The 27,136-nt window shown below is 42.5% G+C and overlaps 6 protein-coding genes across 20 annotated transcripts in view; 2 read left to right on the plus strand and 4 right to left on the minus strand.

Moving 5' to 3' along the window:
- The window catches only part of LOC113210761 (transcriptional activator protein Pur-beta), a 25,827-nt gene extending 18,902 nt beyond the window's left edge, over positions 1–6,925 (minus strand). For 4 of the 10 annotated variants that reach the window (XM_052266201.1, XM_052266197.1, XM_052266196.1 and 1 more), the window contains exons 1-2: positions 6,352–6,445; positions 5,195–5,245 (exon numbers count right to left, since the gene is read on the minus strand). In XM_052266201.1, the coding sequence (XP_052122161.1) occupies positions 5,195–5,245; positions 6,352–6,433 (133 nt within the window). In that variant the 5' untranslated portion in view covers positions 6,434–6,445. Of the gene's footprint in view, positions 1–5,194; positions 5,246–6,351; positions 6,449–6,566 lie in introns of those variants that run through there. The other 6 variants (XM_052266203.1, XM_052266199.1, XM_052266202.1 and 3 more) reach the window with 4 other exon arrangements.
- A 364-nt stretch (positions 6,926–7,289) lies between these two features.
- Positions 7,290–11,696, plus strand: LOC113210784 (integrin-linked protein kinase). 3 transcript variants are annotated; one of them, XM_026428939.2, is made up of 10 exons: positions 7,290–7,339; positions 7,553–7,746; positions 8,160–8,325; positions 8,429–8,621; positions 8,711–8,791; positions 8,878–9,073; positions 9,150–9,393; positions 9,475–9,574; positions 9,663–9,793; positions 9,875–11,696. In XM_026428939.2, the coding sequence occupies exons 2-10, from the start codon at positions 7,658–7,660 to the stop codon at positions 10,019–10,021; spliced, it is 1,347 nt and encodes a 448-aa protein (XP_026284724.1). In that variant the 5' UTR covers positions 7,290–7,339; positions 7,553–7,657; the 3' UTR covers positions 10,022–11,696. The 3 variants fall into 3 exon arrangements, with proteins under 3 accessions (XP_026284724.1, XP_026284722.1, XP_026284723.1); XM_026428937.2 differs by having other exon boundaries at positions 7,315–7,461; XM_026428938.2 differs by having other exon boundaries at positions 7,334–7,461; positions 7,532–7,746.
- Positions 11,697–12,359: 663 nt separating this feature from the next.
- On the minus strand, positions 12,360–14,930 carry LOC113210782 (zinc finger BED domain-containing protein 4-like). Its single transcript, XM_026428934.2, has one exon. The coding sequence runs from the start codon at positions 14,458–14,460 to the stop codon at positions 12,367–12,369; it is 2,094 nt and encodes a 697-aa protein (XP_026284719.2). The 5' UTR covers positions 14,461–14,930; the 3' UTR covers positions 12,360–12,366.
- Positions 14,931–15,974: 1,044 nt separating this feature from the next.
- On the minus strand, positions 15,975–20,154 carry LOC113210781 (SET and MYND domain-containing protein 4-like). 3 transcript variants are annotated; one of them, XM_052266205.1, is made up of 12 exons: positions 19,996–20,154; positions 19,392–19,544; positions 19,086–19,317; positions 18,665–19,011; positions 18,415–18,570; positions 17,984–18,287; positions 17,588–17,889; positions 17,379–17,452; positions 16,960–17,283; positions 16,594–16,740; positions 16,356–16,509; positions 15,975–16,260 (listed from the first exon to the last, which is right to left on the minus strand). In XM_052266205.1, exons 2-12 carry the CDS (start codon positions 19,529–19,531, stop codon positions 16,089–16,091), a joined length of 2,352 nt encoding a protein of 783 aa, XP_052122165.1. In that variant the 5' UTR covers positions 19,532–19,544; positions 19,996–20,154; the 3' UTR covers positions 15,975–16,088. The 3 variants fall into 3 exon arrangements, with proteins under 3 accessions (XP_052122165.1, XP_026284716.1, XP_026284718.1); XM_026428931.2 differs by lacking the exon at positions 19,996–20,154 and adding an exon at positions 19,635–19,769; XM_026428933.2 differs by lacking the exon at positions 19,996–20,154 and having other exon boundaries at positions 19,086–19,194; positions 19,274–19,317; positions 19,392–19,541.
- Positions 20,150–24,977, plus strand: LOC113210783 (methenyltetrahydrofolate synthase domain-containing protein). Its single transcript, XM_026428935.2, has 8 exons — positions 20,150–20,280; positions 20,707–20,942; positions 21,019–21,226; positions 21,306–21,418; positions 21,507–21,703; positions 21,788–22,103; positions 22,186–22,379; positions 22,475–24,977. The coding sequence occupies exons 1-8, from the start codon at positions 20,256–20,258 to the stop codon at positions 22,632–22,634; spliced, it is 1,449 nt and encodes a 482-aa protein (XP_026284720.1). The 5' UTR covers positions 20,150–20,255; the 3' UTR covers positions 22,635–24,977.
- On the minus strand, positions 24,914–27,086 carry LOC113210770 (uncharacterized). 2 transcript variants are annotated; one of them, XM_052266207.1, is made up of 6 exons: positions 26,783–27,086; positions 26,482–26,673; positions 26,316–26,402; positions 25,653–25,724; positions 25,224–25,313; positions 24,914–25,154 (listed from the first exon to the last, which is right to left on the minus strand). In XM_052266207.1, the coding sequence occupies exons 1-6, from the start codon at positions 26,945–26,947 to the stop codon at positions 24,999–25,001; spliced, it is 762 nt and encodes a 253-aa protein (XP_052122167.1). In that variant the 5' UTR covers positions 26,948–27,086; the 3' UTR covers positions 24,914–24,998. The 2 variants fall into 2 exon arrangements, with proteins under 2 accessions (XP_052122167.1, XP_026284699.1); XM_026428914.2 differs by having other exon boundaries at positions 24,914–25,313.
- Between the last annotated feature and the right edge of the window lie 50 nt (positions 27,087–27,136).

Consider the following 27,136-nt stretch of genomic DNA (forward strand, 5'->3'; position numbering starts at 1 on the left):
CCGCAACACTCTCCTCAAATCCTTATTCCTCCATACAGAGACGCACGACGCTGCTCTATGCCGCACAGTGCGGTTTTTGTGCAAGCGCCGGCATACACCGAGTGGGCTGGAAAACGCCATTTTCCATAGGGGCGGGTTGATGCACGAGGGGGCCGGCTGGAGAAAATCGGGACGGCTTTAAACAGGAACAGAAATTTTCAGCGTATTATTGATGATTTTATCGCATATAGGACATGCTAGAAGTAGGTAACAAGTAACACCCCAAGCTTTCAACTGCGAAAGTTAACTTGATTGATTGTATTTGTTTTGCAGACAATTTTCTTAAAACCATACACGAGACGGTTCTCTGTCAATTCAAATGTGTACATTATCTAGTTTAGATAAAGTGTACATAGCATTTGAATTTACAGTAATGCTTTGCAATTGTGAAGCAATGAAAACACGCTGAAAAGCATAGCTTTGCAATAGCAAAGCATCACTCAGTAATTGCAAAGTAATGCTTCGTAGTTACAAAGGATCGAAATACTTCGCCTGCAAAGCATTGCTTTGCAGGAATTCAACAGTGGAAATGAACCTAGGCGGTAATTAGGGAGTTAGTGATCGTCGCGAAAGTACGTGCGTTTTTCTCAGATTAATTCAGCAAATTACGGGAGCTAGGCGCCTGCGAGACTCGGGGTAGGCCAACCCGCAGTGCACGTATGCACAGCTGGCAAGATGTTGCCTACCCACCGGGCGCCATGAGGGCTTGCACGGGCGTATTCTGGATATAATCGAGGTCATTTATATCGAATTTATAAATAAGAATGATAAAAAAGAAGAAAAAATCTATCAGGTCCCGGTTCTGATTTCCTAATTTCTCAGAACACGAAGAGCCCGAAGCGTCATCAGCTGAGGATAAGAAATGCATCAGCAGCTCTATCGGTTGCCAAATCAGATACCACAGCAAAAGTTTCGCTGCTGGGCTCCTCTGAAAACTCAACTGCGTACATTATATGCTGATATATCAGCAATCATCAATGCAATGATTGCTGATATATTCACTGTAAACGGCGAAATGATGAATGTTTTTCGCATACAAACCCACGTCATTACCCCGTTTGTGTGGAATATTTCTTAAACGAACTTTCATTTTCGATTCAACCACTACCAGAAGCCTCGTAAAATTGCGTTTCGAACGAGCATAAATATGACTCATAGTTCGCTAACTCGTGCAAGAAAGTAAACGACTTTTATCAGCGTTCCTGTAAAAGTGTTGATCGAGATCAGAACCCCATCATATTTACGCTCGTTCGAACAGCAATTTAAGGAGCTCTTCTGATGGTTGAATCGAAGAAAATGAAATTAAAGAGTTCGTTTAAGAAACATTCCACACAAACGGGGTAATAACGTGCACGTTGCATGCGTTATCTGTATGCGTCTAACATCCACTATATTCCGCCGTTTACAGTGGATATATCAGCAATCATGCCATGTACACTGATCCCATCAGCATACACTGTACACTGTTGAGTTTTCAGAGCTGCTTAGAAAAGTTGTCTGAGTGGTCGACTCAGGCGGTCCCAGCTACAGCTAATAATCAGGTGGTTCAACTCGCCAGTCGCCGCCGCCGCCGTCGCGCCGCCGCCCCGTCCCGCGCATTTCTTTCCACCTGTCAATCGGGTCGCGCAGCCTCAAGTGCGAGACCGAGACAAGGTCAATGTCTCGATGTTATCGGTCGCGACGCAAAACGCCCCCCTCCTCTCCCTAATTCAAGATGCGGCGCGACGAGGCGGACGAGGCTCAGGCCGTTCAATATCGCGTTCAATAAAGAATGAGCCGGGAGGACGGGCGGGGCTGCGCGGGGGAGAGAGGGGGCGGGAGCGGCCCGGAAGTAAGCGATCACATACCAGCGGGCTGCGACATGCGCCACACCAGAGACCGCAGGGACATGTAGTGCAGTTAGCGATATGCGACAAGTGATTTTCTATACTATTACACGCCGGTTTCATCGGCAGCAGCAGCGCTAGCGACTTAATGCATCTCAAGTGAGGCGATTTCACGAATCTTCAAACTGACTCTTCGCTGAAACTTAGGTTCAAGTTCTAGAGATCTTTGTCATTAAAAAGGCACAAGTCGGTCAAATATTGTCTCTCCTGAGGCGATGAAGTCTTTAAAAAGTCGCTTCCAGCGTTGAAATTTCGTTGCATTTGCATAACGCTTATCGCTGACTCCAGGAGGACGGTACAAAACTATGAGCACACTGTAAGAAATTTTCAGGGCAAAATTGCGCAGGTGGATGAGTAAACGCCCCTTTCCCTGGCCGCAATGAGTAAATTTCCCGGTCCAATTACTGACTAATTTCGCTATCCATAGCATGGGAAATTTCCATGCACATGGATAGGGGAAAAGCTTTTGCGTATCCACATGGTAATCTTCCATTTGTATAAATTCTAGACGTTTGCGTATCCAAGTGGTAATTTTAATTGTGGATAGGTAAGACCGCATGTCCCTATCCACATGGTAAATTTGCACGGGCAAAAGTAGATCAGTTAGTAAGAAGAAAAAAATGACGATATGCAGGTTCCCAACCTGTTGGCGTTCCCCTCTCAACTGCTAAGAGCGGCTGGTGCTTGCCGATATACCGAAATATCTGTTGGACCTGATGGGAGTAGAACCCGTAACCTCCGAGCTCGGGAGCGCGCACGCTACCCCTCACCCATCGCCTACCTCTGGGAGGGGACGCGCCGATAGATGATGTCTTCTCAAAGGAACGAGGTCTGCTTACATCTATAGATTGTCTTTGCTTTCAACGGTGACCAAATGGACGACACGGACTTTCATCTAAGACCCACGACTCGCTCTTGCATTCGATAGTCTGCCGCGGGTCAGGAATCGTATGGCATGTAAACACCAATCCAGTGCTTCCTAAAATTACCATTTGGATGTGTAACTGGCATCTCCCGAAGCACCCAGCAATTTTCGACATCATATGAAATGTAAATTTACCATGTGGACATGTAAGTTGCCATGTGGATATGTAAACTACCAAAAAAAGTTCAAAAAGTAATTTTCTCTGAACATACGTAAATTTTACCAGTTATTGTGCAAATAACTTTACCGAGCGGGTGGAGAGTAAAGATTTCCCAGTCCATTGATTGGCAACATAGTTTTCAATGCCACGGGGTGAAATTTACCCACTACTTGACGGATAAAATTACGCCCGTTTTTTTACAGTGCAAGCGGGCCGCGTCCCCCTCGACGCCATGCCACCCCCCAAGAGGAAGGCCGCGGGCCCCGGAGTCCATGGCGACCGAAAAAAAGAGAGTGGCCCCAGGGAGGGGCAAGTTCAGCTTGCGGAGCTTGGAGAGGGGGCATACTGCCCTATAGAGAGAGAGCGAGTGAGAACTGTGCGGAACAGGAAGGAAAACAAGTTGAAAAGAGAAAGAGGTACGTGGGGAAGGTAGCGAAAGGGGGGGGGGGGGCAGAAGTGCCAGCCCAGCCAGGCCGTACCCGCCGCGGGGAACCGGGCCGGATCGATCCTACGCGGTCCATATGTTGACGAAACAAACCCGCCCGGCTGGGCTGCAGGCAGCTGCAGGGCCAGCCAAGGGTGGCGCCACGGGGGCTCGTCGCGGCAGCTGCAGGAACTCCCGGGGGAGCCGTGCAGCACGAACGCAGTCCCCCACCAACGGGGACACCAGCGAGGTGACCCAATTTGGCGACCCACCCCCACCCTTTCCTCTTCCTCGCCCTCGCTGCAAAGTTAAGCGATCGGCCAATCATTTCAATATGCATTCAAACCGCAGTGCATGTGCATGTCTCTCTCTCTCCGTTGCACCGCGCCACTGCCGCTGTTTGGCGCGAGAGAGATAAAGAGAGAGACAGAGAGACAGACAGAGACAGAGACAGAGAGACAGAGGGAGACAGAGAGAGGGAGACAGAGACAGAGGGAGACAGAGACATGGAGACAGAGATATGTCTCTCTGCAGAGAGAGGCGACACGCGCCGCCTCCACTATCCTCCGCGGCCAGGCTGCGGCCAGGCTGCGGCCAGCTGGGCTCCTTGCCCTGCCCTGCCCCGCCAGGCCTGCCGTGCGGTCGCCCGCTGGCCTGGCCTGGCCTCGCCCGCTGGTTTCACTTGGGTTTCACTGTAGGAGAGCCCGAAATAGCCACGCGCCTGTGCTGCGCGGCGTGGCGCGGCGCGGCGCGGCGCGGGAAGGCTGCAGGGCCCCGCCGTCGTATCAGCCGGCCGCGCCCGCCCCGCACCCCGCCCACGCCGCGCGGCACGCCCACCGATAAGGGCCTGAGCCACGCACCGCTGCACCAGCGCGTCGTCCGGGCCCCGCCGACCTGGACCTGGAGACACGCCTGGTGCCAGCGCAGCGGCCACCTCCCGCGCCCCCACGCCCATGGCGTCCTCCGGGCCTCGGCCACACCGGGGGCCGCGCGGGAATGCCATGGCCGCCGCCGAGGACCTCCCCCCGACGCGTTCCCGCCAACGCAACGTAGTATCCCTCCGCCGACCGGAAGCCCCTACCCGCGCGCGCCCCACAGCGCGCTCTCCCTGCCGCAGCGCGGCGCAGCGGGCGCAGCGCAGCCAGCGCGGGCAGGGGGCGGCAGGGAGGGACAGAGGGACGGCCCACCTCTGCATGACGGTGGTGCAGCCGAGGGGGAGGCGGCGGGGCCAGCGTCAGCTGACTGGCGGGGCGGGCGGTGCAGCTGGGGCTGGGGCCGTTACAAGCACAGCGCGCACAGCGCATGCAGGCGGGAGAGGAGGAGAGGCGGCAGCGCGGCCCGCGCGGCGCTTGTCAGGGGAATCAGCTGATCGAGCAGCCCGGCCAGTGTACTCAGTTTTCACCTGCACACGGCGTTCGATCCCGACCCGCCAAGGTCACGCCACACCACGCCCGCGGGCTCTGGTGCAGTGACGGCGGTGACGGCGATGCGCGTCGCCTTAGCACGTCGCGCACCTCGCCGACGGTTGAGCCAGGTCGAGGCAAAGGCGCGGGAGAAGAGAAAGGTTTCGAACCCGGACAAGCACACGGCTCATCGTGCCCAGCGAGGCGTGGCGTGGAGGTAGAGGGGGAAGGGGGTGAGAGGGAGGGGGAGCGGCGCGTGCCCCGCCTGATTGATCCGTTCATCTTTCACACCGCTCGCTGGCTGAGAACAGGGTCGCATGCCTTTCACAAAAAGCAGGAGCAAGCAAATGCACTCACCGGAATCAAAATCGGAGGTGCCGACGTCCATGCCTCCCTGACTGTATTTACCTGCAGGGCAAGAAAGAAAACATGTCAATAAAATGTGTAAGAAATAGTTGACAGTTCACTCACAGTGCTTAAATTTTAAATTCAAAGTCAATTAATATGATTAGACCAAGTTAACACAGGGGGAAAAAAAAGAACTTTACGAAAAATTCACTGGAAGCAGCAGTAACATGGAAATCCACAGAGCAGGTCAAGTAAAAGTTAAAATCACAGAGCGGAAACTTAAAATGATTCATGGAGGCCGCCTTGACAGCTTGATAGCAACACAGACCAAACAATCACAAGAACCAAGACTTGTTCAAAACGCACTCTGTTTCCTCATTATACAAAGTGAACTTACAATATATTTGATACTTAAAGAAATTTAAAACATGGATTTTCAACAGAAAGTTTTTTGAAGGAGTCAACTTTTCAACCCGAAGTAGATTGACCTTGAGCACTTGATAGCTTAGTTCTACTACAATTGCTGTTGCCATGATATATTTGGCATATAAGAAGCATATGCTGTTTTTCCTCAGTTCCATCCATGACCATGAGACTCATTGAGCTAATTAGACTATGTGTAAACAATAGTCACAAAATAACAAAACAATACAAAAGACAGTTTGTAGATTAAAAATTATTGAATAGAATAAAGAAGAGAAGTAGCAGCAGTTATTCTGCTTCTATCATGCATAGTTCTTCTTTTATGTTATAAATTGCATATTAAAATAGAGATCAATATTTTGAAAAAGAGAGAATGTTTATAGCTGTCAAATGAGTCTCAAGATTCCAGCCCTACTGATAGGAAAACAACCCTAGAAAGTGGCAGATCTAAGAAGTATCCAAACAAGGGAATGCAAGCCTGTGGCATACTTAAGGGCCTCTGTCCCTTGAACTGTAAGGGGCTTAACATCAATGTCAGTAGACCCTCTCTTAACCTAGGTCAGGATCTCTTCTTGGAGACACAACAGGGGAGCCAGGCCAAAAAGATGTCACTTGTTTGACGAGCTGAAACCATAGGCACTTTTACGACGCAAATTGTGGCTGAAAGTGTGTGATGAAGGGCTAATTCTTTCTGCCTCAGATGGGATAACCTCGGGTCTACCCACGATCGACGACCCCCGTACTTGTCACAGAGATAACCAGGGAGTGACCCGCCCAACTCTTCACACTATGACACGAATCCCATTGAAATTTGGCATTGTCCATGAGAACAAATGTAAACTACTCTTGAAATGACAGTAGAAATTGTCAGATATGTGGGTTGGTTGCTTGACGCGCCATCTTGGACTGACTTGGCAGGAAGATCGTCGCACTCGGTGAGCCAAATAACACCACCTACACAACTCTCCACCTTTACCAAAGAGCAGAAAGGTACAGAATGACAGTCTACATCTGCAATGGGCACAAATCATTTCTTACTTTGACCCTGAGGCTGGTCATCTCCACTCTCGCGGTCCGACATATCCTTCTCCTGAGAAGCGATTTAACCCTCGTTTTCACTCCGTCAGAATTTGTTCGTGCGCCCAATGCCCGGAAGTACGTTCATCAGCGCCCCCCAGCGTCAAGTAGTTCCCTCCTCTATTCCTCGTTGCAGAACTATCCAACGCAAGGTCTCGTCGGAGAGCCGATAGAACGACACGGTAAAACAACCAATATTCTTTTCAATTCGAGTTAAACAGAATGGTGTCACCGGACAACTTCTACTCTCCAATGAAAAGAAAGTCCGAAGGAAGTGACGTCGGAGGCTTCTGCTACTTGCAGGTGTGGTAGAAACAGAGGCGCGACCACCGCAACCCCCACCCACCCATTGATGAGGTATGAGAATTTTATACAACAAGTATGTAAAACAGGGCTGTTTAGTGTGTGTAATAAATTGTTGACGGTATGGTCAAAATTCTGCACTGACGAACTATTTTACCTCATCTTCGTTACCGAAACTTGGAACTAAATTGGTAAATAGTGGGTGACACTACGATGACGCACTGAATTCAAAGATTTTCTGACCGCGGTATGTATTCAAATGTTGGCAGCTCTCTAATGTCTGTTGGTGTACGTCTGTGTCTGTGGGAGTGTGTATGTATGTATGTGTGTGTGTACTCTTGTAATGTCAAAGTAGGTTGTCAACTTTTTGGAGTAAATAGACCGTTTACTGTGATTTATTTGCTATAAATTTGATTTCATGCCATAATTTTGTTCGTTGGGATAATGTGGACAACGTTTATCTGTCTGAACTAGTTAGTAGATTGAAATAATAAGCGATCTTGTGCACATGTTTCTGCTTGGGTTCCTATGCCCTGTTTCTAGCCCAGTTCTTGTTATTTTTAGATATCAGATGGATTGAGTGAGAACGTGGTTCGAAGAATACACTACTTCTCAAGATTCGCACGAATTTGCTGAAGTTTCCTTGTATCGTAAAGAATCTACTTAACAATGGAGGATATTTTTCACTGGTGTCGCGAAGGCAATGCCATGCAAGTCAGAGTTTGGTTGGATGACACTGAACATGATATGAATCAGGGGTAAGGAATTATTTTTCTACCGTTTCTCTTTGTTTTGCCGCAGGTAAACATGTAACTGCATAGATTTTATAAAGTGTTACACTCAATTTGCTGCTTTTGAATCTGCTGACTCTTATTGTGTAGGTGGTGTGTTCTATGGTCCCCATTTATGGCATTGGTGCCCCTCCCACTTACTTCCTGTCCCTTTTCTTAGAATTTTCTATACTTTCTTCCTTAGTCACTGAAACTTAACTTGATATCAATTGTACTCTTGCACTCTTTTGATTGTCTAGCCATAGAAATTGTATTTTCTGCAGTTTTAGTCGAATCATTAAATATAGTTTTTGTGAAACATTACCTATTTTCTCTTGTAATTGTTTCACATAGCAAAAAGTTATCTTTTTATTAATTGTTTGATGTTTAACTTTCCATAGAGACGATCATGGATTCAGTCCCTTACACTGGGCTTCAAAAGAGGGTCATTATAAAATCGCTGAACTTCTCATTCAACGTGGAGCTCGCATTAATGCCACAAACCGAGGTGATGATACTCCATTGCACCTTGCTGCTGCCCATGGTCACCGTGAAATTGTCCATATGGTATATCTCTTAAATGTGGTTTGAGTAGTCTTGTGTTATAGATTTCTTAATGTTCTCTAAAAATTTCTAATATTATTCTATCATGTTCTTTTTTTTTTTGAAGCTTTTGCGGAACAAGGCAGATATCAATTTTACCAATGAGCATGGGAATTCTCCGCTTCATTATGCTTGTTTCTGGGGCTACCCGACGCTAGCTGAAGAGCTTGTTGCTCAAGGAGCAGTGGTAGCTCTCGCAAACAAAGATGGTGACACTCCCCTTGATAAAGCGAGAGGGTCCCTTGCTAAAAGACTGCATGGTATGATATTTCGTCATTGTGTTGTAAAACTATCCTATAATATCCTATAATACCTATCCTATAATATTACTCCATTCCTTTTTTCCCAGAAATGGCAGTTGAAATGGGACAAGATTTAAAGAAAATTACTTTCAAGGACCAAAGCTGGCTGGGGTTGAAAACTAGGAGCCGTAAGTTCCACACAGTTGTATTTTTTACTTGAACTCCTGGGAAACTTGAAAGTGATTTCCAATCTGATCCAAATACTTTCCTTCAGGTGATGCTACTCTTTCCCGCCACAAGGGCATAAATATCAATGACCTGCACCTTCAGATTCAGATTGCTACATCACCTTCTGGTATCACATGGAGAGGCCGCTGGCAGAAAAATGACATTGTTGCCAAGATTCTATCTGTTGGGGATTGTAATGCGCGTGTATCAAGGGACTTTAATGAAGAGTTTCCTAAGCTGAGGTATACATCTTTATACATATCTGAGATTTGATTTCCCTGCAATTTTATACCTTTCAAATATTTAATGTTCTTTCAGAATTTTCTCCCATCCTAATGTTTTGCCAGTTATTGGGTGTTGTAACTCACCACCAAACCTTGTGGTTATTAATCAACACATGCCATGGGGATCACTGTACACTCTTTTACATGAAGGCACAGGGGTTGTTGTGGACACAGCTGCAGCACTTCGTCTTGCAGTTGATGTTGCACGAGGTATGGCGTTTTTGCACAGCTTAGAACGCATCATACCACAATATCATCTTAACAGCAGGCATGTTATGGTATGTTGTTGTTCATATTTGATTACCTTGGAAAAAGTCTCTATTTCCTTTCTATATTTATATTTATCTATATTTATGTAGATTGATGAGGACCTTACTGCACGGATAAACATGGCAGATGCTAAATTTTCTTTTCAAGAAAAAGGACGTATTTATCAACCAGCATGGATGTCTCCTGAAGGTAAACTTATTGACCAATGCAACTAATTATGTATCTACATCAGTTTTCATTACAAAGAATGAATCTAAGTTATTTTATTATTGAATAGCTCTTCAGAAAAAACCTAAGGACCGCAATTGGGAGGCCTGTGATATGTGGAGCTATGCTGTTCTGTTGTGGGAATTAGCAACACGGGAGGTTCCCTTTGCTGACTTGTCGCCCATGGAAACAGGGATGAAGGTAATCTTCATTTCTATGAAACAAAAATTCTCCAGATAAGTTGCTGATTCAGTCATAATCACTACTTCCTTACCATTCCAGATTGCATTGGAAGGATTGCGTATAACCATTCCTCCTGGAATTTCACAACACATGGCCAAACTGATTCGTATCTGCATGAATGAAGATCCTGGTAAACGACCTACTTTTGATATGGTTCTGCCAATTTTAGAGAAAATGAAGCGATAAACATGGCTCCATCTTTTTAATAGTTTTCCTTGCCACACGTCTTTGTAACTTCCTTCATCTTTTTCATAACTTCATCTTAAACATTTCATTGACAATATAACTGCCAGTTCCTTTTGTTTATATGTAACATTTGTCTCTATTTTGTTGTGAATAACTGAACTACTGCAAAGGATTGCAAATGTAACAATGGTTACATTTTGTTGATGTTCAACTAAAGGGTTGCAAAACTGGAAAATTTTAGAGGGCTATTTTTTTTATGAAATAGAAACTTTGTTGTATTTCTTATGAACTCTTTGTATACTACATTTCAGGTGCTTCATTTTTTATTTTACCAAGGTTATTTAAATCTTACTCATGAAATTTTAAATATTTTGGCGGAACAAAGCCCTATGAGCAGGCTTGAAGTCAGTATTTATTTTTGTATTCCAAGAACACTATTTGTTCTTGCACCTCACAGAGGATGTTAAACTAAATTTGTCTAGTCTGACGTGTTCTATCTCTAGATCACAGTGTGTTTAGGTATAGATTTTTGCCTGATATTTTCACTTAGATGGAGAAGACATTTAGCAGGAATATTTAAAAGATATGTCCTGTCTTTAAAAAAAAATAAGATATAGTTTTTTTAACTTAAATGCCTTTAACAGGGTTCAAAATCAAGTATCCTCTTTTCCTCTCCAACTTCAGTGCATTGTATTTGCTTTAATGTTTTTCAATTCGTGTATTATTGTTTTACTTTACCCTTAGGTATGTAAACACTTTAATAGATTGTATTCAAAGCATTTCATAAGCTTTATTTTTCCATAGTTCAAAATTTTGTCCTTGTTCTATCAAATAATATATGATGTAACTGCTTTAATAATTTTTATTAGATGGTAGTGGCCTAACATTCAGTATCTTTTTGTATCAGTTATCTCTTTTTTAATTTTCTTGTTGCACATTTGTGGATGAGTTAATAGTCATTTTCTATTACTTTGGGACAGGTGTTTATCTCCACCTTCCTAGGTTAAGCTTGACTGATTTTGGTCAAGTGACTCTTTGGGTTACACCCTTATGGATTGGCATGGCTTGCTATGCTTTCTTCAGCTAAAGATATGTACTGTAGTAATATGAGAAGCTTCTATTGAATATAAAATATAGTCAATTCCCGTTAGTTCGATTCGGCTGTGACCATGGGGCCAAAACTTTATAACGGAAGTTCTACTATCGCATAGCATCTGAAAGCACATAAATGACCTGAGACCGCGGAAAAAATCGCTTCAACGGGGTAATCGTTGTCCAGGGATCGCACTAACGAGAATTGACGATTGTTTAGACCTCCATTTTTCACATAATGTTTATTTAATCTCATATTCACCTATGGCATCTTTTTTTTCTGGCTGTTAATTTGATTCAATGGTGGTAAAGGAGATTCTGTGTACAACAACGGCAGCATTGTTCTTTGGCTGTCAACTTAGTCAGCAGCTCCTTTTGCTCCCCCAATCATGTACTTATGTTTTTTAAAGGATTGTTTTTAACACTGTCAACAAAATTAAATTGGTATGAAATCTGTTGTCTTCCTGTACATAAGCAGTCTTAAGCTTTCTAGACTTAAAAATGTTGGTGCTGCTTGCTTATTAACTATGAGCTTGATAAATATTTGTTTAGATGCTAATACAAGATGTTTTTGTACAGTTTGTTTATGTATAGTATTTACTTGTCACTAATATGAATTGTCTATGAGGACAAATATTTTGATAGATCTGATGTGTTCACTTTTTGATCACTATTTTGTACAAATGTATTACCATGTTTTTACACCTTTTGTGGGCTTTCTTCTATGTACTTAGTTTTTGTGCACAAAGAAAGAGGGGAATGTTAACAACAATTCCATTGCATCTAGCATTGAAGAGTCTGTTTGAAAGAAGTCCAAAGTTTTAGTAACACTAAGTAGAGGACCAATTACAAATGAGAGCGGCAAGGTTTGCCTTTATTATGTATAATTTCTAGTGATGGGTCGAACCCCAAATTTGTAAACCGAACCGAACCGAACCGAACCTCAACATCAAAAAAGCGAACCGAACCCGAACCGAACCAAGGTCCACCGAACCTTGAACGAACCTAGTAAATCTGAAACGAACCGAACCCGAACCTTCTAAATTTAAGCGCAAAATCAGGATGAAGGAGACGAGGAGAGTTAGCTCAACGATTTACTTTTAAAATTGCATTTATTTAACATTTTTGACAAATATTATATATTATTATTGAATTAAATATTCTTTTGCTTTTAGCAAGTTACAAATTCAAAATCAAAGGTAGGGAGGAACAGAAATAATAAATAATAATTCTGAAGTATAAAGTCAAGATGTTTAAGTCAAATTGCAATGTAGGAAAACAAGAATTTTGACAGTGAGAGGCTTGAGATTTGCCCGTCTTACTGTAACAATCTGCCCTGCCTTAGAAAATTCCCTCTCACTGGTCAAGGAGGAGGCAGGAATTCCTAGGTACTTCAGGGCAAGCTTGAAAAGATTAGGAAACAAGTCCTTGTTGGCTCTCCACCAAGCATAGGCATCAGCAGTTGGATCGATTAGCTCCAAATTTAAGTATTTGTCAATTTCTTCCTGAATGGGGTCTACTCTAACTCTTCCTTGAGCTGGATTCCTTTCTGCTCTGCTTTTACTTTTAAGTATATTCCAAATTGATCCTTTATCTTGTGCACTTTCTTCTTCCACTTCTGGTGTTGGCTCTGGTTCTTCATGAGCTGCCCTTCTTGCTAGTGAACTTGTAGCCTGTCTTAGGATATTTTTTACATTGACTGTTTGTCCAGTCTCAAACATGGCCAATTTAAATCTAGGATCAAGCACAGTAGCAAGGAGGTAGTGGTTTTCATGTTCAAGCGGACCAAATCTTGAACGTAAGTGTCTCAGCAATGCACTCTTTAATTTCCTGGCAAAAGTTGATGTTTGCATTGAGGTGCTCAAGGTCTGCTGAATGGAGGAGACAATAGGAAGCACCATGGACAGAGTGGGGCAATCTTCCCTCCCTAGCTCCAGAGTAGCTTCATACACTGGGGCTAAAACTGTGCTCAGGTCCCCTATTTTCTCCCAGTCATCATTAGTAAGATCAACAGATTTTTTTCCAATTTTTCCTACTTTTGGTAGATCTACACACAGGGCTTCTTTTTGTTCCTTTAATCTGTCTAGCATCAAGTAGGTGCTGTTCCATCTTGTGTCCACAGATTGAATTAATTCATGTTCTTTCAACCCTAATCTCTTTTGAACCTGTTGCAATCTTTCATGGGATTTGTTGCTGTGATTATAGTGGCCAACAATTAGACGACACTTACTAAGAAGGGTTTCAATTTCCTGGTCTGCTTCTATCATGGAGTCGTCCACTACAGTTTGTAGCATGTGAACAGCACATTTGATAGGAACAACATTTTTGTTGCTAAATGCTGAAGTCATATTTCGAGCACTATCAGATACCACATAGATATCTTTTAAAACATCTTCTATGTCAATTCCCCAGTCTGCAGTCATTTCTTTCACTTTCTCATAAATAGTTTCACCACTGTGTTCACCAGGGAAATGGTTGCACTCCAAGGTAAAGTTTTTCGGAAAACCTTCTTTGTTTGCATACTGAAGCGTTAAAGATAGATATCCTTCCTTGCTCCTGGAAGACCAACCATCAACAGTAAAAGATAAACTAGTTATTGCACTTAAGTCACCATCAATCTCTTCTTGGATTTTTCCTCTTATCTCTTGATAAAGATCAGGTAGCCCTTTACCTGAAAGCCACTTCCTAGAGGGAAGGACATACCTAGGTTCGAGCAAATTAATAAGGGCCCTAAACCCTTTATCTTCAACAATACTAATGGGTTGGTAATCTAGAGCAATCATTTCTAGAATTTTACGAGTAATTTTCTTAGCTTGCTTGTTATCCCTTGGAAATGTAGTCACTTTTTTGAAAGCGTCAGTTATTGATGGTTGGCCCTTTAACTTCTTAAATTTTCCCTTAGACCTTTTAGCAATAGCAAGTTTTTTTTTCTCCTGCTCTTTTGTGTATTCATTATATAATTTCTTATGCCAGCGTTCTAGATGTCTTGATAAAGTTGTGGTTGTTTTGCCAGGCGTCTGAAGTATCCTCGAGCAAGTCTTACAGCGGGCTTCTTCTGTCGCTTCTAGCCTGGTGAAGTATTTATCCAGTAGTGATGTGCTGTCAGAACTTGAGGCTGCAGCGCCGGCGGCAGAAGCCCGTTCGCCCCCATCATTTTGTGAGTCACTGTTTTCAATCTCATGGCCACTTTCCCGGTTATCAGTATCACTTTCGCCATCACATTCCATGATATCATCTTCATTTTCGTTGCCATCATCACTCACTATTTCTTGTCTGGTTTGATTCCTATTGACATCGGGGGTCCCCTTGCTGGTGCTGGCCGCGGACCTCAGCGATCTCCCACTCATTCTGGACGTAAAAAGAAACTCGAAACTGTGACTAGGAACATAAATTAAAAGAATTCGCAAGAGATTTGTTAATTAAGGTTATAATTTACCTGTCAGTGATAGTTGTTGTTCTAAATCTAACCCCAATCGGCTTGCACCCTCTAGAACATGATGGTACGAAACACAACGACAGGTCGCATCTCGTCCTACCCCCACCCTTAATTTAACACAACCGCCCACCCTGCGCGATTGTCATTTGTCTAGCTTCGGCGGGTTCAGGTCGCTCTCTGATTGGTGGAACGTTTTCGGCGCGGTTTTCGTTTAGTCGGTCCGGTCCGAGGTTCGCTTTTCGAACCTCTATAAAAGCCGGTTCGTCAAGGTTCGCGAACCGAACCTTTTCCGGTCTCGAGGTTCGAAAAACGAACCGAACCGAACCCCCCCGGTTCGGTTCGGTTCGGTTCGGATTCCGAACCGTTCGACCCATCACTAATAATTTCTGTATGTGCTATTAGGGTATCCTTTTTTTTTTTTTTTTAAGGCAGTTAAGAAAATTGTTTGTTTTGAGGAAAAATGTTTGGAGTGGTGTTCTGATATTACCCTTATTGGTGTATCTCATACCTTACAATTCATGTGTCTTCATTGCACACACTGCCTGTAAATGATGCCTTTAGCATGCTCTCTTAATGTTTACTACCTCTAATGCTATTATTCAACATGCGGAAAGTGCCTTTTTTATTGGAGAAAACTAAGAATGGATCCAATACTTATAGGTATGAATGTTGAACACATAATTTTTTAAGTAGTTTTCCGATATGAAAGTACATTTGTATAATTACTTATCAAATTGTACTTGCCAAATTTGCCTTGCCCACAATGGATGCTGATCAGTGATGACATGGCAAACTCAACTACTGTATTTTACCGTTCAACACTGCTGATTAGCGCCATATGACAAATTATCTTGCCACTTATAGTTGTTTTAATACTCAATTGTTATTAGAGATGCTTTTGTATCATTACATTTGAGAATAGATATTGAAAATTCTTGTTAATTATTTTGCTAATACATACACTTTTATACTAAACTTTAATATTTGACTGGTTCTTCTAGCATAGTGATAAAATTAACTTTATACCATCATTTACTACTGTAAGTATTTTAATGTACATGTCCATTTCAACTGCTCAGTGTTTTAAATATTCATCAGAGGCTGGAATATTTCACATCTTCTTCACTAGCTCTGTGTTTTGAATTTATTTTTCAAATTTATTTTCACGGACGTTGTTGTTCATTTTGGATTTTACATTGCATTCTGCTGGTAATTGAGATTGTGTTGTCTCCATATTCCTCTTCCATTGTTATCATTTGTTTACCATTGAAGGTAATAAGTGGTCTATCTTATAAGCCATATATGATTTACATAAATTTAACTGAAGGTAACAGAGTAATTGAATGTGATTTTAACTGCCATTTGTATAGGTTATTTATGTTAACAATCGTTAGATGTTTAAATATTAAAAAGTCTAGTAAACTATTTAGTGCTTCTAATTAGTTTTATTTCCTTAACATTTCCCATTGATTAAATTATCATCTAGTTGTAAAACTAATCTTCAAAGAAAGGGTCTCTTTGAACTTGAAAGAATTAGAATCATGTTGTTGTGCCACTAAATTTGCCTTGAACTGTAGCCATTTCTTCCATTAATTTGAGTTCTTGCAACTTTTTGTCTAAATCTTGCCAACCTTGATTCCATTTGCCATAATGAACTGACAAAATGGATAAACCTCTCTCTACAACTTGAGTTGCATTTTTAAGTATTTGTCTGTTTAAAATTTCCCCAAAATATTAGTTGATTCATCCACATCTAAGATAAGTCCAACAAGTTAACAAAGAAAGGAGAGAAGGTGAACAACTCACTTTGGAGGAACTGTTTCCATTGTCCGAACATTGCAGAGCATTACGTCAGACAACTTCTGCAGTTCATTGGCTAATTCAATACTGTTGGCACCATACTGCTCTTCAATTGCTGGCAACATGAGTTCTAGGTATTCAACACTCTTACTGTAATTGCCTGAAAGATAATAATTCAACAAACAATTAATGAGACAAATACATCAATAAACAGGGCGAGTGCTGAGAGTGTTAAGCTACTTACCAAGTGTAGCATAACATTTAGCTAACATATCGTAGGTGGCTGAAAGGTCCTTGTTACCATGATACAATGCTCTTTCTTGAAGCTCTCTGCATCGATTTAAGTTGTTCAATGCAATTTGCATGTCTCCTTTATCCATTTCCTCACAACCTACCATAAATTTTAGGAATAAAAACCCTGCATTAGTTAATAAAGCATTCCGGTACAGCTGAAATGCAGAAGAATACGGGGAACAAGAAAACGGAAGTCACCATGTTAAAGCATAGTGATTTCCGTTTTCTTCTTCCCCGCATTCTTCTGCATTTCAGCTTTACCCGAATGCTTTATTCAGGAGTTATAAAAACTTAAAGTACAGTTAACAATACCCACCTTTCCGGAAAAGACTGAGGGCAGAGAATGCATCACCAACAAGACTGCTGATGGGCTGATGTGAACCGCAACCATCGCAAACCATTAAGTGAGAGTTGGGTAGCTCGTTTTTGAGTACTTTACTACCAGCTGGTTCGCGCCCTGGAGCTTCATTGAGTAAAGGCCCACTGCATGAAGAGCACCTCAAAGCCCAAAGACGTTCCTGAACTGGATCAAAAGACTCTCCAGGATTTGTAACACAAGCTGTACAATCACAATAGAAGAAGTACTGAGCTTGAAGAGCGGCTTGTCTTTCAGCTGTCCCCATCCTTTGAAAATGTGGGCCTGAATTTTAAATAATTGTACATTTACAATTTTTTTTTTTTTTAACTAAAGTCTATTGCATCATCCAAGGTCTGTTTTACACAATATGTACTTACCATAGCAATTAAAGACTTCCTCTCCTTTTAGTATATCGCGACTTGCCTTGACAATTAAAATTTCATTGAAAAAACTGCAATATAAATGGAATACCAATTTAACAATTCACTGCTGAATGTATGACATACTTAAGGCACTGGCAATTTTTTAAGGCTACATATGTAAAACAAAGTGAAACTGGAAAGAGAAACTAAATGTTTGGTTTTACCTATTTATAATATTGGGGTCACACGAATGATTCATCATACTGGCAGATGGATAAATAGCAGTGGCAATACGTTGCTGGCTTTCAGCAATCACTGTATTGGCACGGCCATCAGAAAATTCAGGTAAGCTTTTCTCACAATCCACTTTTGTGATAGCATGAGCATTACAGACTAGTTGGGCAATATGCCTTAAAAGTAGCCCACATACTTCAGTCAGGACATCACTCTCAACTTTTAGGCTTTTGGTGTCTTTCTTGAAGTAGTCAGTTTTATGCACTAGATATAATGCAAGCAGCTCGGCAGTCTAAGGGGAAAAAAATGCCCTTTTTAAGTAAGGTAAATTTACATTGATATTTAAACAGCTAGTAATTACTAACAAACTAAGACGGCGCACTTACAGCAGTGTATTGAAAAATATCATCCAAAGACATATCCTTTATGTGGGGTACTAGAGAATGAACAGCTGAATATGGATCTTGCAAACAATTAATTCCATCGGCCTGACTGTGCTGAGAAGTAGTATCAGCTTTGTGCAGAACTTGAGATGGTGGACCTGTTGCCAGAATTATCCTCAATCCTAGATGAGCCACACCAACTGCAGACATCAAAGACATTCCTCCACATTCCCAGTGGTGGTAGCTTGAAAGTGCTGCTGTTTCACATACATTGCCACAGAATAGAACATCAACACAATTAGGGCACCTAAAACCAAATATGAAAAGTAATCAACAATATAATAATTAAAATTTTATCATATTTTCTGACGATCATTTTATGATAATTTTGGTAATATATCACGTTTAGGTTGACAAGTATATATATGACTTACGGTATTGGTGCTACTAGGACTTTGGTGCAATGATGACAATGATCTTTGTAGTGATCAGGCAATACAACAAATGCATATGGCTTTTCTATGAACAGAACATCCCCCTGTTTCACATCTTGGTTTGTAATTACAAAGCGACCCTTGGTGTCAGCATACCTGAAAGTTAATGTTTTTGACATCGGAAAGGTGTTGGATGAAAGAATTAAATGCATCAATGGATTAGGTTTAGTCGCTTGTCTCATGATTGTACCTCAGTTCTAAAGCTGATGACACAGAGGGAAATGTGGAGTTAGTGCCGCATAGTAAAGTTGGCAAGCATTCCTCTGCTGTTTGTTTAGCTGATGGAACTGTTGTATTTTTACGCTTCTCATTTACTTCTGATAAGATTGAAAGTACCTCTTGTTTGACATCATTTATAGAGTCACAATTATAAGAAGGTTGATCCAATAGATTTTTTTCTGCTAAATTCAGAATTGACTCACATTTTTCCCAATTGCCTAGTTGAAGGTAACAGCGAGATTGCCGCAGCATCAATTTGGATCTTAATTTTTTAGGATATGGAAGGGATAGAGCCTTTTCTGCATCAATAGCACATTCCTTAAAGCATTAAATATAAACATCAAAATATTCGGTGAAACATTAGGGCCATAGACAAAACAAGCGGTATTTACCATAAATCTCTTCATGTGGAATAGAACAGCAGAACGATTCGCTAGCCCCAGGGCAAGCTCTTCACTACCGGGTGGAGCATATCGAATGCAGTCATTATAGAGTGACAAGCTAGCAGAATCATGGTGTCTCTTAAAAGCATTATTGCCTTGTGTACGATATTTTAATGAATCAGCAGTAGATTTCTTACCACTTACGCTGATACAACTCTCCAACCATTCCAACAAATAAGACCTGAAAAAGTAATTTCTTTTACAATTGAATGGAACATTGACAACTAGAGTGTTATATGGTGTGCACTAAATTACCTCAAGGTTTTGTGTTCCATAACATGCTTAGCTATTTCAAATTCATTCTTCTTTTCTAATCCATTCATCAAACTCCATTCTTTAGCCTTCTTTGTTAAACTATCTAAAACATAAGGCCACGGAGCTACTGCATCTGACATTTCGTTCGGGTTGCTTAAGTGGAAAAAATCATACGATAAGACATCTCACATGTAATCCGTGTAATCTCTCAAGTTCAAGTTCAATTAACTTTGATGTGTTTACATATACAAACGCATGCGGCGTGAGTGTGCGGAGGGGGGAAGGGGAGGGGAGGGGCAATTGCAGTTTTGCAGCTCACTCCTCAAACAGAGCGCCAACGTAGAAGAAAACAGGGGAAGGAAGGGCGAGCCCACCACGCTGAATTTGACTCAGGTAAGGTGTGAAATTAATGTAATCTTGTCAATAAGCGGTATTTGAGATGTAACGGTGATTGTGGCATCGATATCTGTTCAAGTTTTGTAATAATGCATGAGAATCAGGGAATGTAATCTAGTTTTTTCTGAGACATGTAAGATAGATCAACGTAAGATCCGTCGTTTAATACATTAAATTAAAGATGCAAGCGGTATAGCCCTCGGTTTACCCCAATCATTTCATCAGGTGCAACAGGCACAATTGTTGCCTCTTGTTGTTCTCATGACAATCTCCAAGGATCAGCATGGACTGTTGGCTACATTGCCGTTGGTTGAGTTCTTGAGCCGCTGCAAAGATGAAATAATTCTATTTTTACTTTGTAGGGAACGAGAAAATTACTATTGTGCACGAAAACAATAAATGCTTAACAACTCTTAGAGCATCTACTCAAGATTGCTTGAAACGCAAATCATCCTTCCACCAGAGAAAATGACTACCTCAGATGAACCTCCAGGTATGTGCAATCTGTTAGGCTATGTTCGTACAAATTTTTTAAAAAAAGGGTTGACAATTTCCCTTCCTTTTTTGGGGGGGACACGCATCCTTATTAAGTTTACCGACTTTGATTCTTCGGGCCGCATACCCCAACGAGTTAAGTGTCACCATGCGGCACGCCCCCGTACGCCCACGCGTGCCCTGGTGTGGCGCCCGTCATAACTTTTTACTATTCGTCTACTGTAAACAACTCTCCTCTCTTGCCTCTCTTTATTCATTCTTGGTGTCATTAAAAAAAGTCGAAGAAATCTGATCCGTTTCAAAGTATCTCCCTAACCTGTTATTTTCATAAATTTGTCAAGCTTTCCGAAGGATTTCAGTTTGGTATCATGTAGCCAACTCACACTGTCGATGATTAAGAACTCTACAATTATTTTACTTCCAGTACCAGACAGCCCAGCAGAGGTGTCTAAAGCATCCATCCGAAAAGAAACTTGGACCAAACTGCAAGCAGAGGGCATTACGACAAGTACTAATATCTTTCTAAATCGAATTCCAAACTTCAAAGGAATTGAAGATGCTGCTCAGCGCTTTTCTGAAACTGAAGAATTTCTGAAAGCCAAGTCAATTGCTATGAATGCTGACAAGGCACAGGAAAAAATTCAATACCATACAGTCCAAGTATGATCAAGTGAATTATTATTTCTGCTAATCTTAAGACATGCAATAGCATAAAATGTTCTTAATCTTTTTGCAGGCTAAGAAGACACTCATGATCCAGATCCCCCTTCTCATTCGCAAAGGGTATGTCAAGTCAATTAAAATACCCGATGATCTTCCTGAAGAAGAAATTCAAAAACTTACTTCTCGGGCTGCCATTGGTGTCTATGGGAAAACAGTTCAGCTCAGTGAAGACCGAAAAGTTGATATCGTTGTAATGGGATCAATTGCTGTGTCAAAGCAAGGTAACTTCAACTAATTGTTTCTGAATATTTGTCGCATTGTCAACATTTTTTGTCTTTACACTCATTTGAACTTTTACAGGTCAAAGAATAGGAAAGGGAGAAGGATTTGCTGATATTGAGTATGCAATGATGTTGAAGCTAGGAATGCTCTCACCAGAAACTATTGTTGTGACTACTGTTCACGATAGCCAGGTAAGAGTGTAAACTTGGCACTACCATCATGCTGAGGGTAGGTGAGTGTTAAAACATAATGATTAAAAGTTGCCATTGCCTCTGACAGGTTTACGACAGCTTACCTACTGAGCTCTTCAAGGAACATGATGTCTTTGTTGATTTAATTGTTACTCCAACCCAAGTGATTCGTGTAACCCCAAAACCAGATCGTTTTGAGAAATACGGGCTCAATTGGAGCCTTCTGTCAAGCCGTCGGCTGAGGATCTTCCCGATTTTGCGCCAACTTCGTGAGAAAGACGTCAGGTAAAGCAGAGTTCACCTCCTGAAGCACATCACAAGTACACATCACACACATCACAACATTGATTTGTGTCATATTCCCCACAGCGCCGGAGACACATCTGAGCTCAAGGAGGACTCTGATGTCGAGTATCGGCCACGCCGCCGCAGGTTCCCACCCAAGAACTTCCGGCCGCGTCCTCGTTCGAGCACAGGTGGCGAGGGAGATGTTGGCGACGAGCGAGAGGAGCGGACCCCGCGCCCGCGTCGGCCCCGTCGCCCCCGTCAGTCCAAGTCTGAGGGGGAGGAAGACGGTGCCCTGAGTGGAGGCGAGGGAACTCCACGCCGACCCCGCAGGCCCCGCAGATTCACGGGCTCCCGCCCGGGAGAGCGCAAGGACACTGAGGGGGAGGGAGACGGACAGGTACTGCATTCGTTGTTAGTTCTAGTGGTGATTTGAAAGGAAAACTGTGCAGTATTAATTTAAATCCTTGCGGGTATGGCAGGACGGGGAGTTCAAGCCGCGCCGCCACCTGCGCGGACGGCCCCGTGCCCCAGTGGACTTCAGCCTGCGGGTGAGCAACATTGCCTCGGACGTACGCGTCCGCGACCTGAAGAACGCCCTGGCCGAGTGCCATGTGAGGCCAGTCAACATCAAGTGGCGCGGACAGAACGGTTTCGCTCTCCTGCACTTCGCCAGGTATGTTCAATTAAAATTGGATGATATTTGCTTAATTCATCCTCATCCCATGTAGGTAGCGGTATTAAACTTACGTTTTTATTTCTCTGTGTCAGGACGGGTGGTCAAGCAGGGGATTCTCCCGCCAGCGTTGACAGCATTATGGCAGCTTTGCGTGACCTGAAAGTGTCTGCTGCGGAGGGTGATGGCGTAAATGTTGAGCCCATGAATGCTGTCACTCGAATTGAGGTTACTGATGAAATAACATCAGTATAAACATAGTGTGATGTAGTTTGCAGTTCTTAAAGCTGCAAATCATAAATTTCTTCCAGGCTTTTTTTTTTGTTTTGTTGTGTGGGGAGGGGGGGCTAATTTCTTTTGACACAGTTGGCAGCACATTTGTCCTACTTAGTTCAAAATATGTTTATTAGGGAAGCCTTCCCTAGCACGTTTACTGTGCTTCTTTTTATTTTGTGTCAGGTCACATTGACAATGCAGTGTTGCTTGCACTACATAACCATGGATGTACATTCATAGTTTTTTCTGGCTGCTTGTATAATTTTTGTTTTGTTTGATTTTCCAAAGAAGCTTGTACTTTTTTGTCATTTATTTTCTTTCTTTTTTTTGTGTTTTTGGCTGCCTATCAGTTTATTTTGAATTATAACTCTGACTTAATTAAATTCAGTGCCATTTTCTCTTGTTAATCCTGACAAATGTATGTAGATACTTTTCTTTTTTTAAAGTTATGGCACTGAGCAGATTCTAAATTTTGTTACAAGTTGTTTCAGTGAGCTTTCTCTGGGACACACTTAAGGCTGTTGATGTTATAGTACTTATAGGGAGTTAAGAACAAGTACCTTTTGCTTTATTCTTTGCTGTACTAAATTAGTTGTATGTGTTTTTGAAGTGTGTACTAACCCTTACCATATTCTTTACTTTAGTCTGTGATTTTTTGTTCTTACCAATCATCTAATCAGGCAAAATGCCATCAAAAAGTATTTATTTCATATTAAAGTATTGGGTTCAAGTCATACAAATATATATTAAGTATTTGTATCTGATCAAGTTCACTTATGAGGGTAATCTTAGTTTCCCTCTCTTGGTCAACTTGCTTGTGCCCTGTAAGAGATCTTTTCTAAATATTTATTTGAAAATTTATAGTATTTATATAAAAAAACAACATGTTTGTCTTGTCTTGCTTGTTTTGAAAAGGACTAATCTTTTATTAATATGTAATAGTAGTTTTGATGAAAATCAAGCTTATATTTTCTTGGGAAAATATTTAAGTAAAGCTTATGTCAAATAATTTTCTTACAAATGCAAGGTTTTATTGGTTGACATTCTACTACATTTACAATTAAATCTGTGCATTCAATTTTGTCTTTTGTTATAGTCTTCAAACTGATGATCTGTTCGCAAATCATTTAAAGACTCCCACTGAGGAGTGTGTTTGGTTTAACCTGATTTTTGTTTTCTACTTATTTCATTTGTGTGCGTGTGTGTCTGATTGTAAGGCTAGGGAGGCCAAGCATAATCATTGGTTTGGTTTGGTTGTAATAGTTACCTCTTATATTATTCTGGCAGCTATTCTTACAATTCCGTTTTTCTGTTCACATGGCACTTTTTGTATGAATGATTGTGTGTGTGCAACATTCCATTCCATTTTCCTCCTGTTACATAGTACTTTGTCCTGAAACATGGTCTGAGCAGAAAAGCAGCTCATGTTAAATGGTTGTTTCTTAAGATTTGCCCATCTCTTTTTGGTGCTCTTAACACATTTGCGGACCTTGATTTCTGTGTCGGTGATTTGTGCTTGCTAAAACATGTTACAGGCAGTGCAATTTTCTATCCCCATTGTGTCATGGCATTTAAAAATAGAAGAACCAAATTGGCCCAGCAGAAATTAGGGGAGGGGATTAAATATTTGTGTCGATAACTTTGAGAAAAAGGTAAGTCTTCCACCTACTACTCTAAAGCTCTTCCACATATTTTGAATTGCCAGTGAATCAGAACTGTGTATGCACTTTGGAAGTCAGTGTTTTTCTGTGGGATAATTTAAATTTTTGATGAAAAAGCTCAATGTATTTTTACATCACAGCAGTGTTAGTACTGATGATAAAAATGAATGATTGTACTGTTAAGTATATTTTGTGTAAGTTACATTGCAAACCGCCCAGTGATTACGCCAAATCTTTCAATTTCAAGTACAAAATTGTGGGTTAATGTAAATTAACATACATACAATAATATTTTTGCTTAAGGAAATAAAATAATGTATTTTTATTTTACTGCAAAAAGTATAAATTACTTTATTTTTGAGCTTTCATTGCATCCCTAATGTTTACTTTGACCTTTGCCAAAACCGTCTTGTACTCTTTTTGTATAAAATTCTAACTTTGCATAAATGTGTGAGTTTGAGGCATGAATAGGTGTTAAAACCGTTCTGAATTCCTATATTTTTGTACTATATATTGAAATTTCATATAGAACTGAATTTATCAAATCTGTCATTTTCCTTTGGGTTACTTTTCTTTTAGCTTTGTTTTAAATTGAGACATTGTGATCACAGGACTTCCACAATTGTTTATCAGTGAAAATTAAAGTTTGATTTATAAAGTACACTGTTATTCTTTATTAACACTAAGTTTTGTGCTTATTGGTAACTGTTGCTGTAACACTTTCATTAACTGACAACATAGCTTGGGTACCATTCCATCGGGTAAGTTCTGCCGAGTTGTTAATGCTTAAATGAAACTGAAGAATAACAATGACATATGTCACAATGACTGTAACAATCTGGAATGAACAACTGTGGATTAACACAAGACAGTGAGTTTTGACTTGGTTAGGATCATATGCACATACTGCTTTAAATGAGCTCCTTTGAAGTTCAAAATACCCGCTGATCGTCATAACTGGACTATTCCACCAAATAATCTCCAGAAATCTGTGGAGCTGAAAAGAGTTACGGATTACGGATGATTATTTAACAGTGAAGACATTTGGGCGTGCAGTTTACTGCCTACCATCATTCACTGCTTTCGTGCGAGGGAGTTCAGGTGGAGTTAAGTCTCATAAGGAACAGAGGAGAGGGTACGTTCTTCATCAGAAAATCAGCCAATCAAAGGCCTTCAAAGAACGTATCTATTTTCTCTTCTCATCACGATACTACATCCACCCGAAGTAACCCGCCAGTGATTGAGTGCAGTGTTAGGCATAAGCATGACAGAATGCACTGTGCGTGAACCGATCGCTTGGGTGCGACCAAGCTCTGTTGGGGTGCCAACTACCAACCTCGTGATAGCTCCTGTCGTCTCTGTAACGACAGTAGGACATCTGCAGAACGTTCATAAATCGACGACGGATCTTGAAAGAAAACAGCGAATGTACACAAATGAGCATAGCCCAGCATAGCCACACGCAAACCCCTATCGCTTCTCTGTGTATACTGCACCGTACCGTTGTCATCTCACTTTGGAACATAGGGATCATCCAAAAAGAACGTCCGTCTTTTGAGTTACGAAACTGCTGAGTTCAGCTTATGCAGCTCTAATAGCGCCTGTTAGGTAGGCAACATCTTGTGTGCAGGGCACGCGTGCACTGAGGGGTGGCCTATCCAGAGTCTCGCAGGCGCCCCGCTTCCGCCATTTTGTCGAATGGATCTGAGAAAAACGGACGTGCTTTTTGGACGATTGCATGGGGCCGAGGTCTAGACAGCCACTATACGATAAGCAAACCCTGCCCGCCCTCCCACCCGCTCGCAGCAAGCAGGCTGCAGCGCAGTACGATCACAGGGGACCACCCTCTGCAGGGTCATATGAGAACGCCCGCGTCACAGCCGGAACCCCCGCGTGGGCTCTCTCTGATATGACCCTGCAGTATGAAGGGCGGCAGAAATATACCCGCAAGAAAAGGTCACGATGTTTCTTTGCGGCCCCGAACCCGAAGGACCCCTACCACGTCAGCTGACCGGTGCGGGATCTCACAGAGGACGAACAGCAGGAAAAGGAACGGTACTCCGATAAGCCATATCATGCATCCCACCTGTCGAAACACAAAACGAGGAAACTCCAGTTCAGGGGACCAAAACAAGACAAACAAGTCAGGGCCTCTCCCTCACGACCTGTGCTTCGCCGGCCGTGAGCCTCTCCACTGTCTCATACGAGTGCAGCGTGGACAGGATGACGAGCAGCACCGTCACGAGCAGCATGGACACGGGCGTGACGATGAAGCCGCTGCTCAGGTTGGTTAGATGCGTCCAGGTGCGCCGATACTTCAGCACGCGCTCTGGTGTCAGGTCGGGGTTCGCCAGGTCCTGCGCACAGTCAGCGCCACTTCTCATTAAGAAAATATCTACAAAAATGGTGATTTCTGTTTTTTTAAATGTGTACTTTTTGAAGGGTAATAACTCAACATCGACTCACCTGTCGCAGCGCGCTGAGCAGGCCGCTGGCGAAGGTCCGCAGCCGCAGGCAGCAGATGGTGGGCACGGCCACGGCGAACGAGAGGAGAAAGTTGACGAAGACGTGCGGCAGGCCCTCGCTGACGTTCTTCTTCGTCTCGACGACCAGCGCCCACGTCAAGTACATCGTCGGGCCGAGGATGAACAGCCCCACCGTGGTGAACCACACGACGCGGCGCTGCGGTGTCCGGGGACGGGGGCGACCGGCGGGATCGGCGTGACCCGCGGGGTCTGGACGGCCCCACAAAACGTAGCCGAAGTCCTCCTGCAGCACGAGGGGTTAACTATGGCGTCCCCGTCCTCGCCCCCGCCCCCG

The sequence above is a fragment of the Frankliniella occidentalis genome, unplaced genomic scaffold (genome assembly GCF_000697945.3).
Source record: "Frankliniella occidentalis isolate FOCC.00 unplaced genomic scaffold, Focc_3.1 Scaffold36, whole genome shotgun sequence".
Classification (NCBI taxonomy): Eukaryota; Metazoa; Arthropoda; class Insecta; order Thysanoptera; family Thripidae; genus Frankliniella; species Frankliniella occidentalis.

Bases quoted from the DNA above. Each gene is read 5' to 3' on its own strand.
- LOC113210784 (XM_026428939.2), top strand. From the start codon at position 7,658: ATGGAGGATATTTTTCACTGGTGTCGCGAAGGCAATGCCATGCAAGTC. The intron at 8,326-8,428 runs GTATATCTCTTA...TTTTTTTTGAAG, and splicing joins ACCGTGAAATTGTCCATATG to CTTTTGCGGAACAAGGCAGA. The intron at 9,394-9,474 runs GTATGTTGTTGT...ATATTTATGTAG, and splicing joins TTAACAGCAGGCATGTTATG to ATTGATGAGGACCTTACTGC.
- LOC113210782 (XM_026428934.2), bottom strand. From the start codon at position 14,460: ATGAGTGGGAGATCGCTGAGGTCCGCGGCCAGCACCAGCAAGGGGACC.
- LOC113210781 (XM_026428931.2), bottom strand. The intron at 19,318-19,391 runs GTAATTTAGTGC...TTACTTTTTCAG, and splicing joins ATGGAACACAAAACCTTGAG to GTCTTATTTGTTGGAATGGT. The intron at 16,741-16,959 runs GTGGGTATTGTT...AATTTATGGTAG, and splicing joins CCTCAGTCTTTTCCGGAAAG to GTTGTGAGGAAATGGATAAA.
- LOC113210783 (XM_026428935.2), top strand. From the start codon at position 20,256: ATGACTACCTCAGATGAACCTCCAG. The intron at 21,227-21,305 runs GTAACTTCAACT...GAACTTTTACAG, and splicing joins AATTGCTGTGTCAAAGCAAG to GTCAAAGAATAGGAAAGGGA. The intron at 22,104-22,185 runs GTACTGCATTCG...CGGGTATGGCAG, and splicing joins AGGGGGAGGGAGACGGACAG to GACGGGGAGTTCAAGCCGCG.
- LOC113210770 (XM_026428914.2), bottom strand. From the start codon at position 26,947: ATGTACTTGACGTGGGCGCTGGTCGTCGAGACGAAGAAGAACGTCAGC. The intron at 25,725-26,315 runs GTAGGGGTCCTT...TTTTCTTTCAAG, and splicing joins CGCACCGGTCAGCTGACGTG to ATCCGTCGTCGATTTATGAA. The intron at 25,314-25,652 runs GTTGGTAGTTGG...AACTCTTTTCAG, and splicing joins ACGACAGGAGCTATCACGAG to CTCCACAGATTTCTGGAGAT.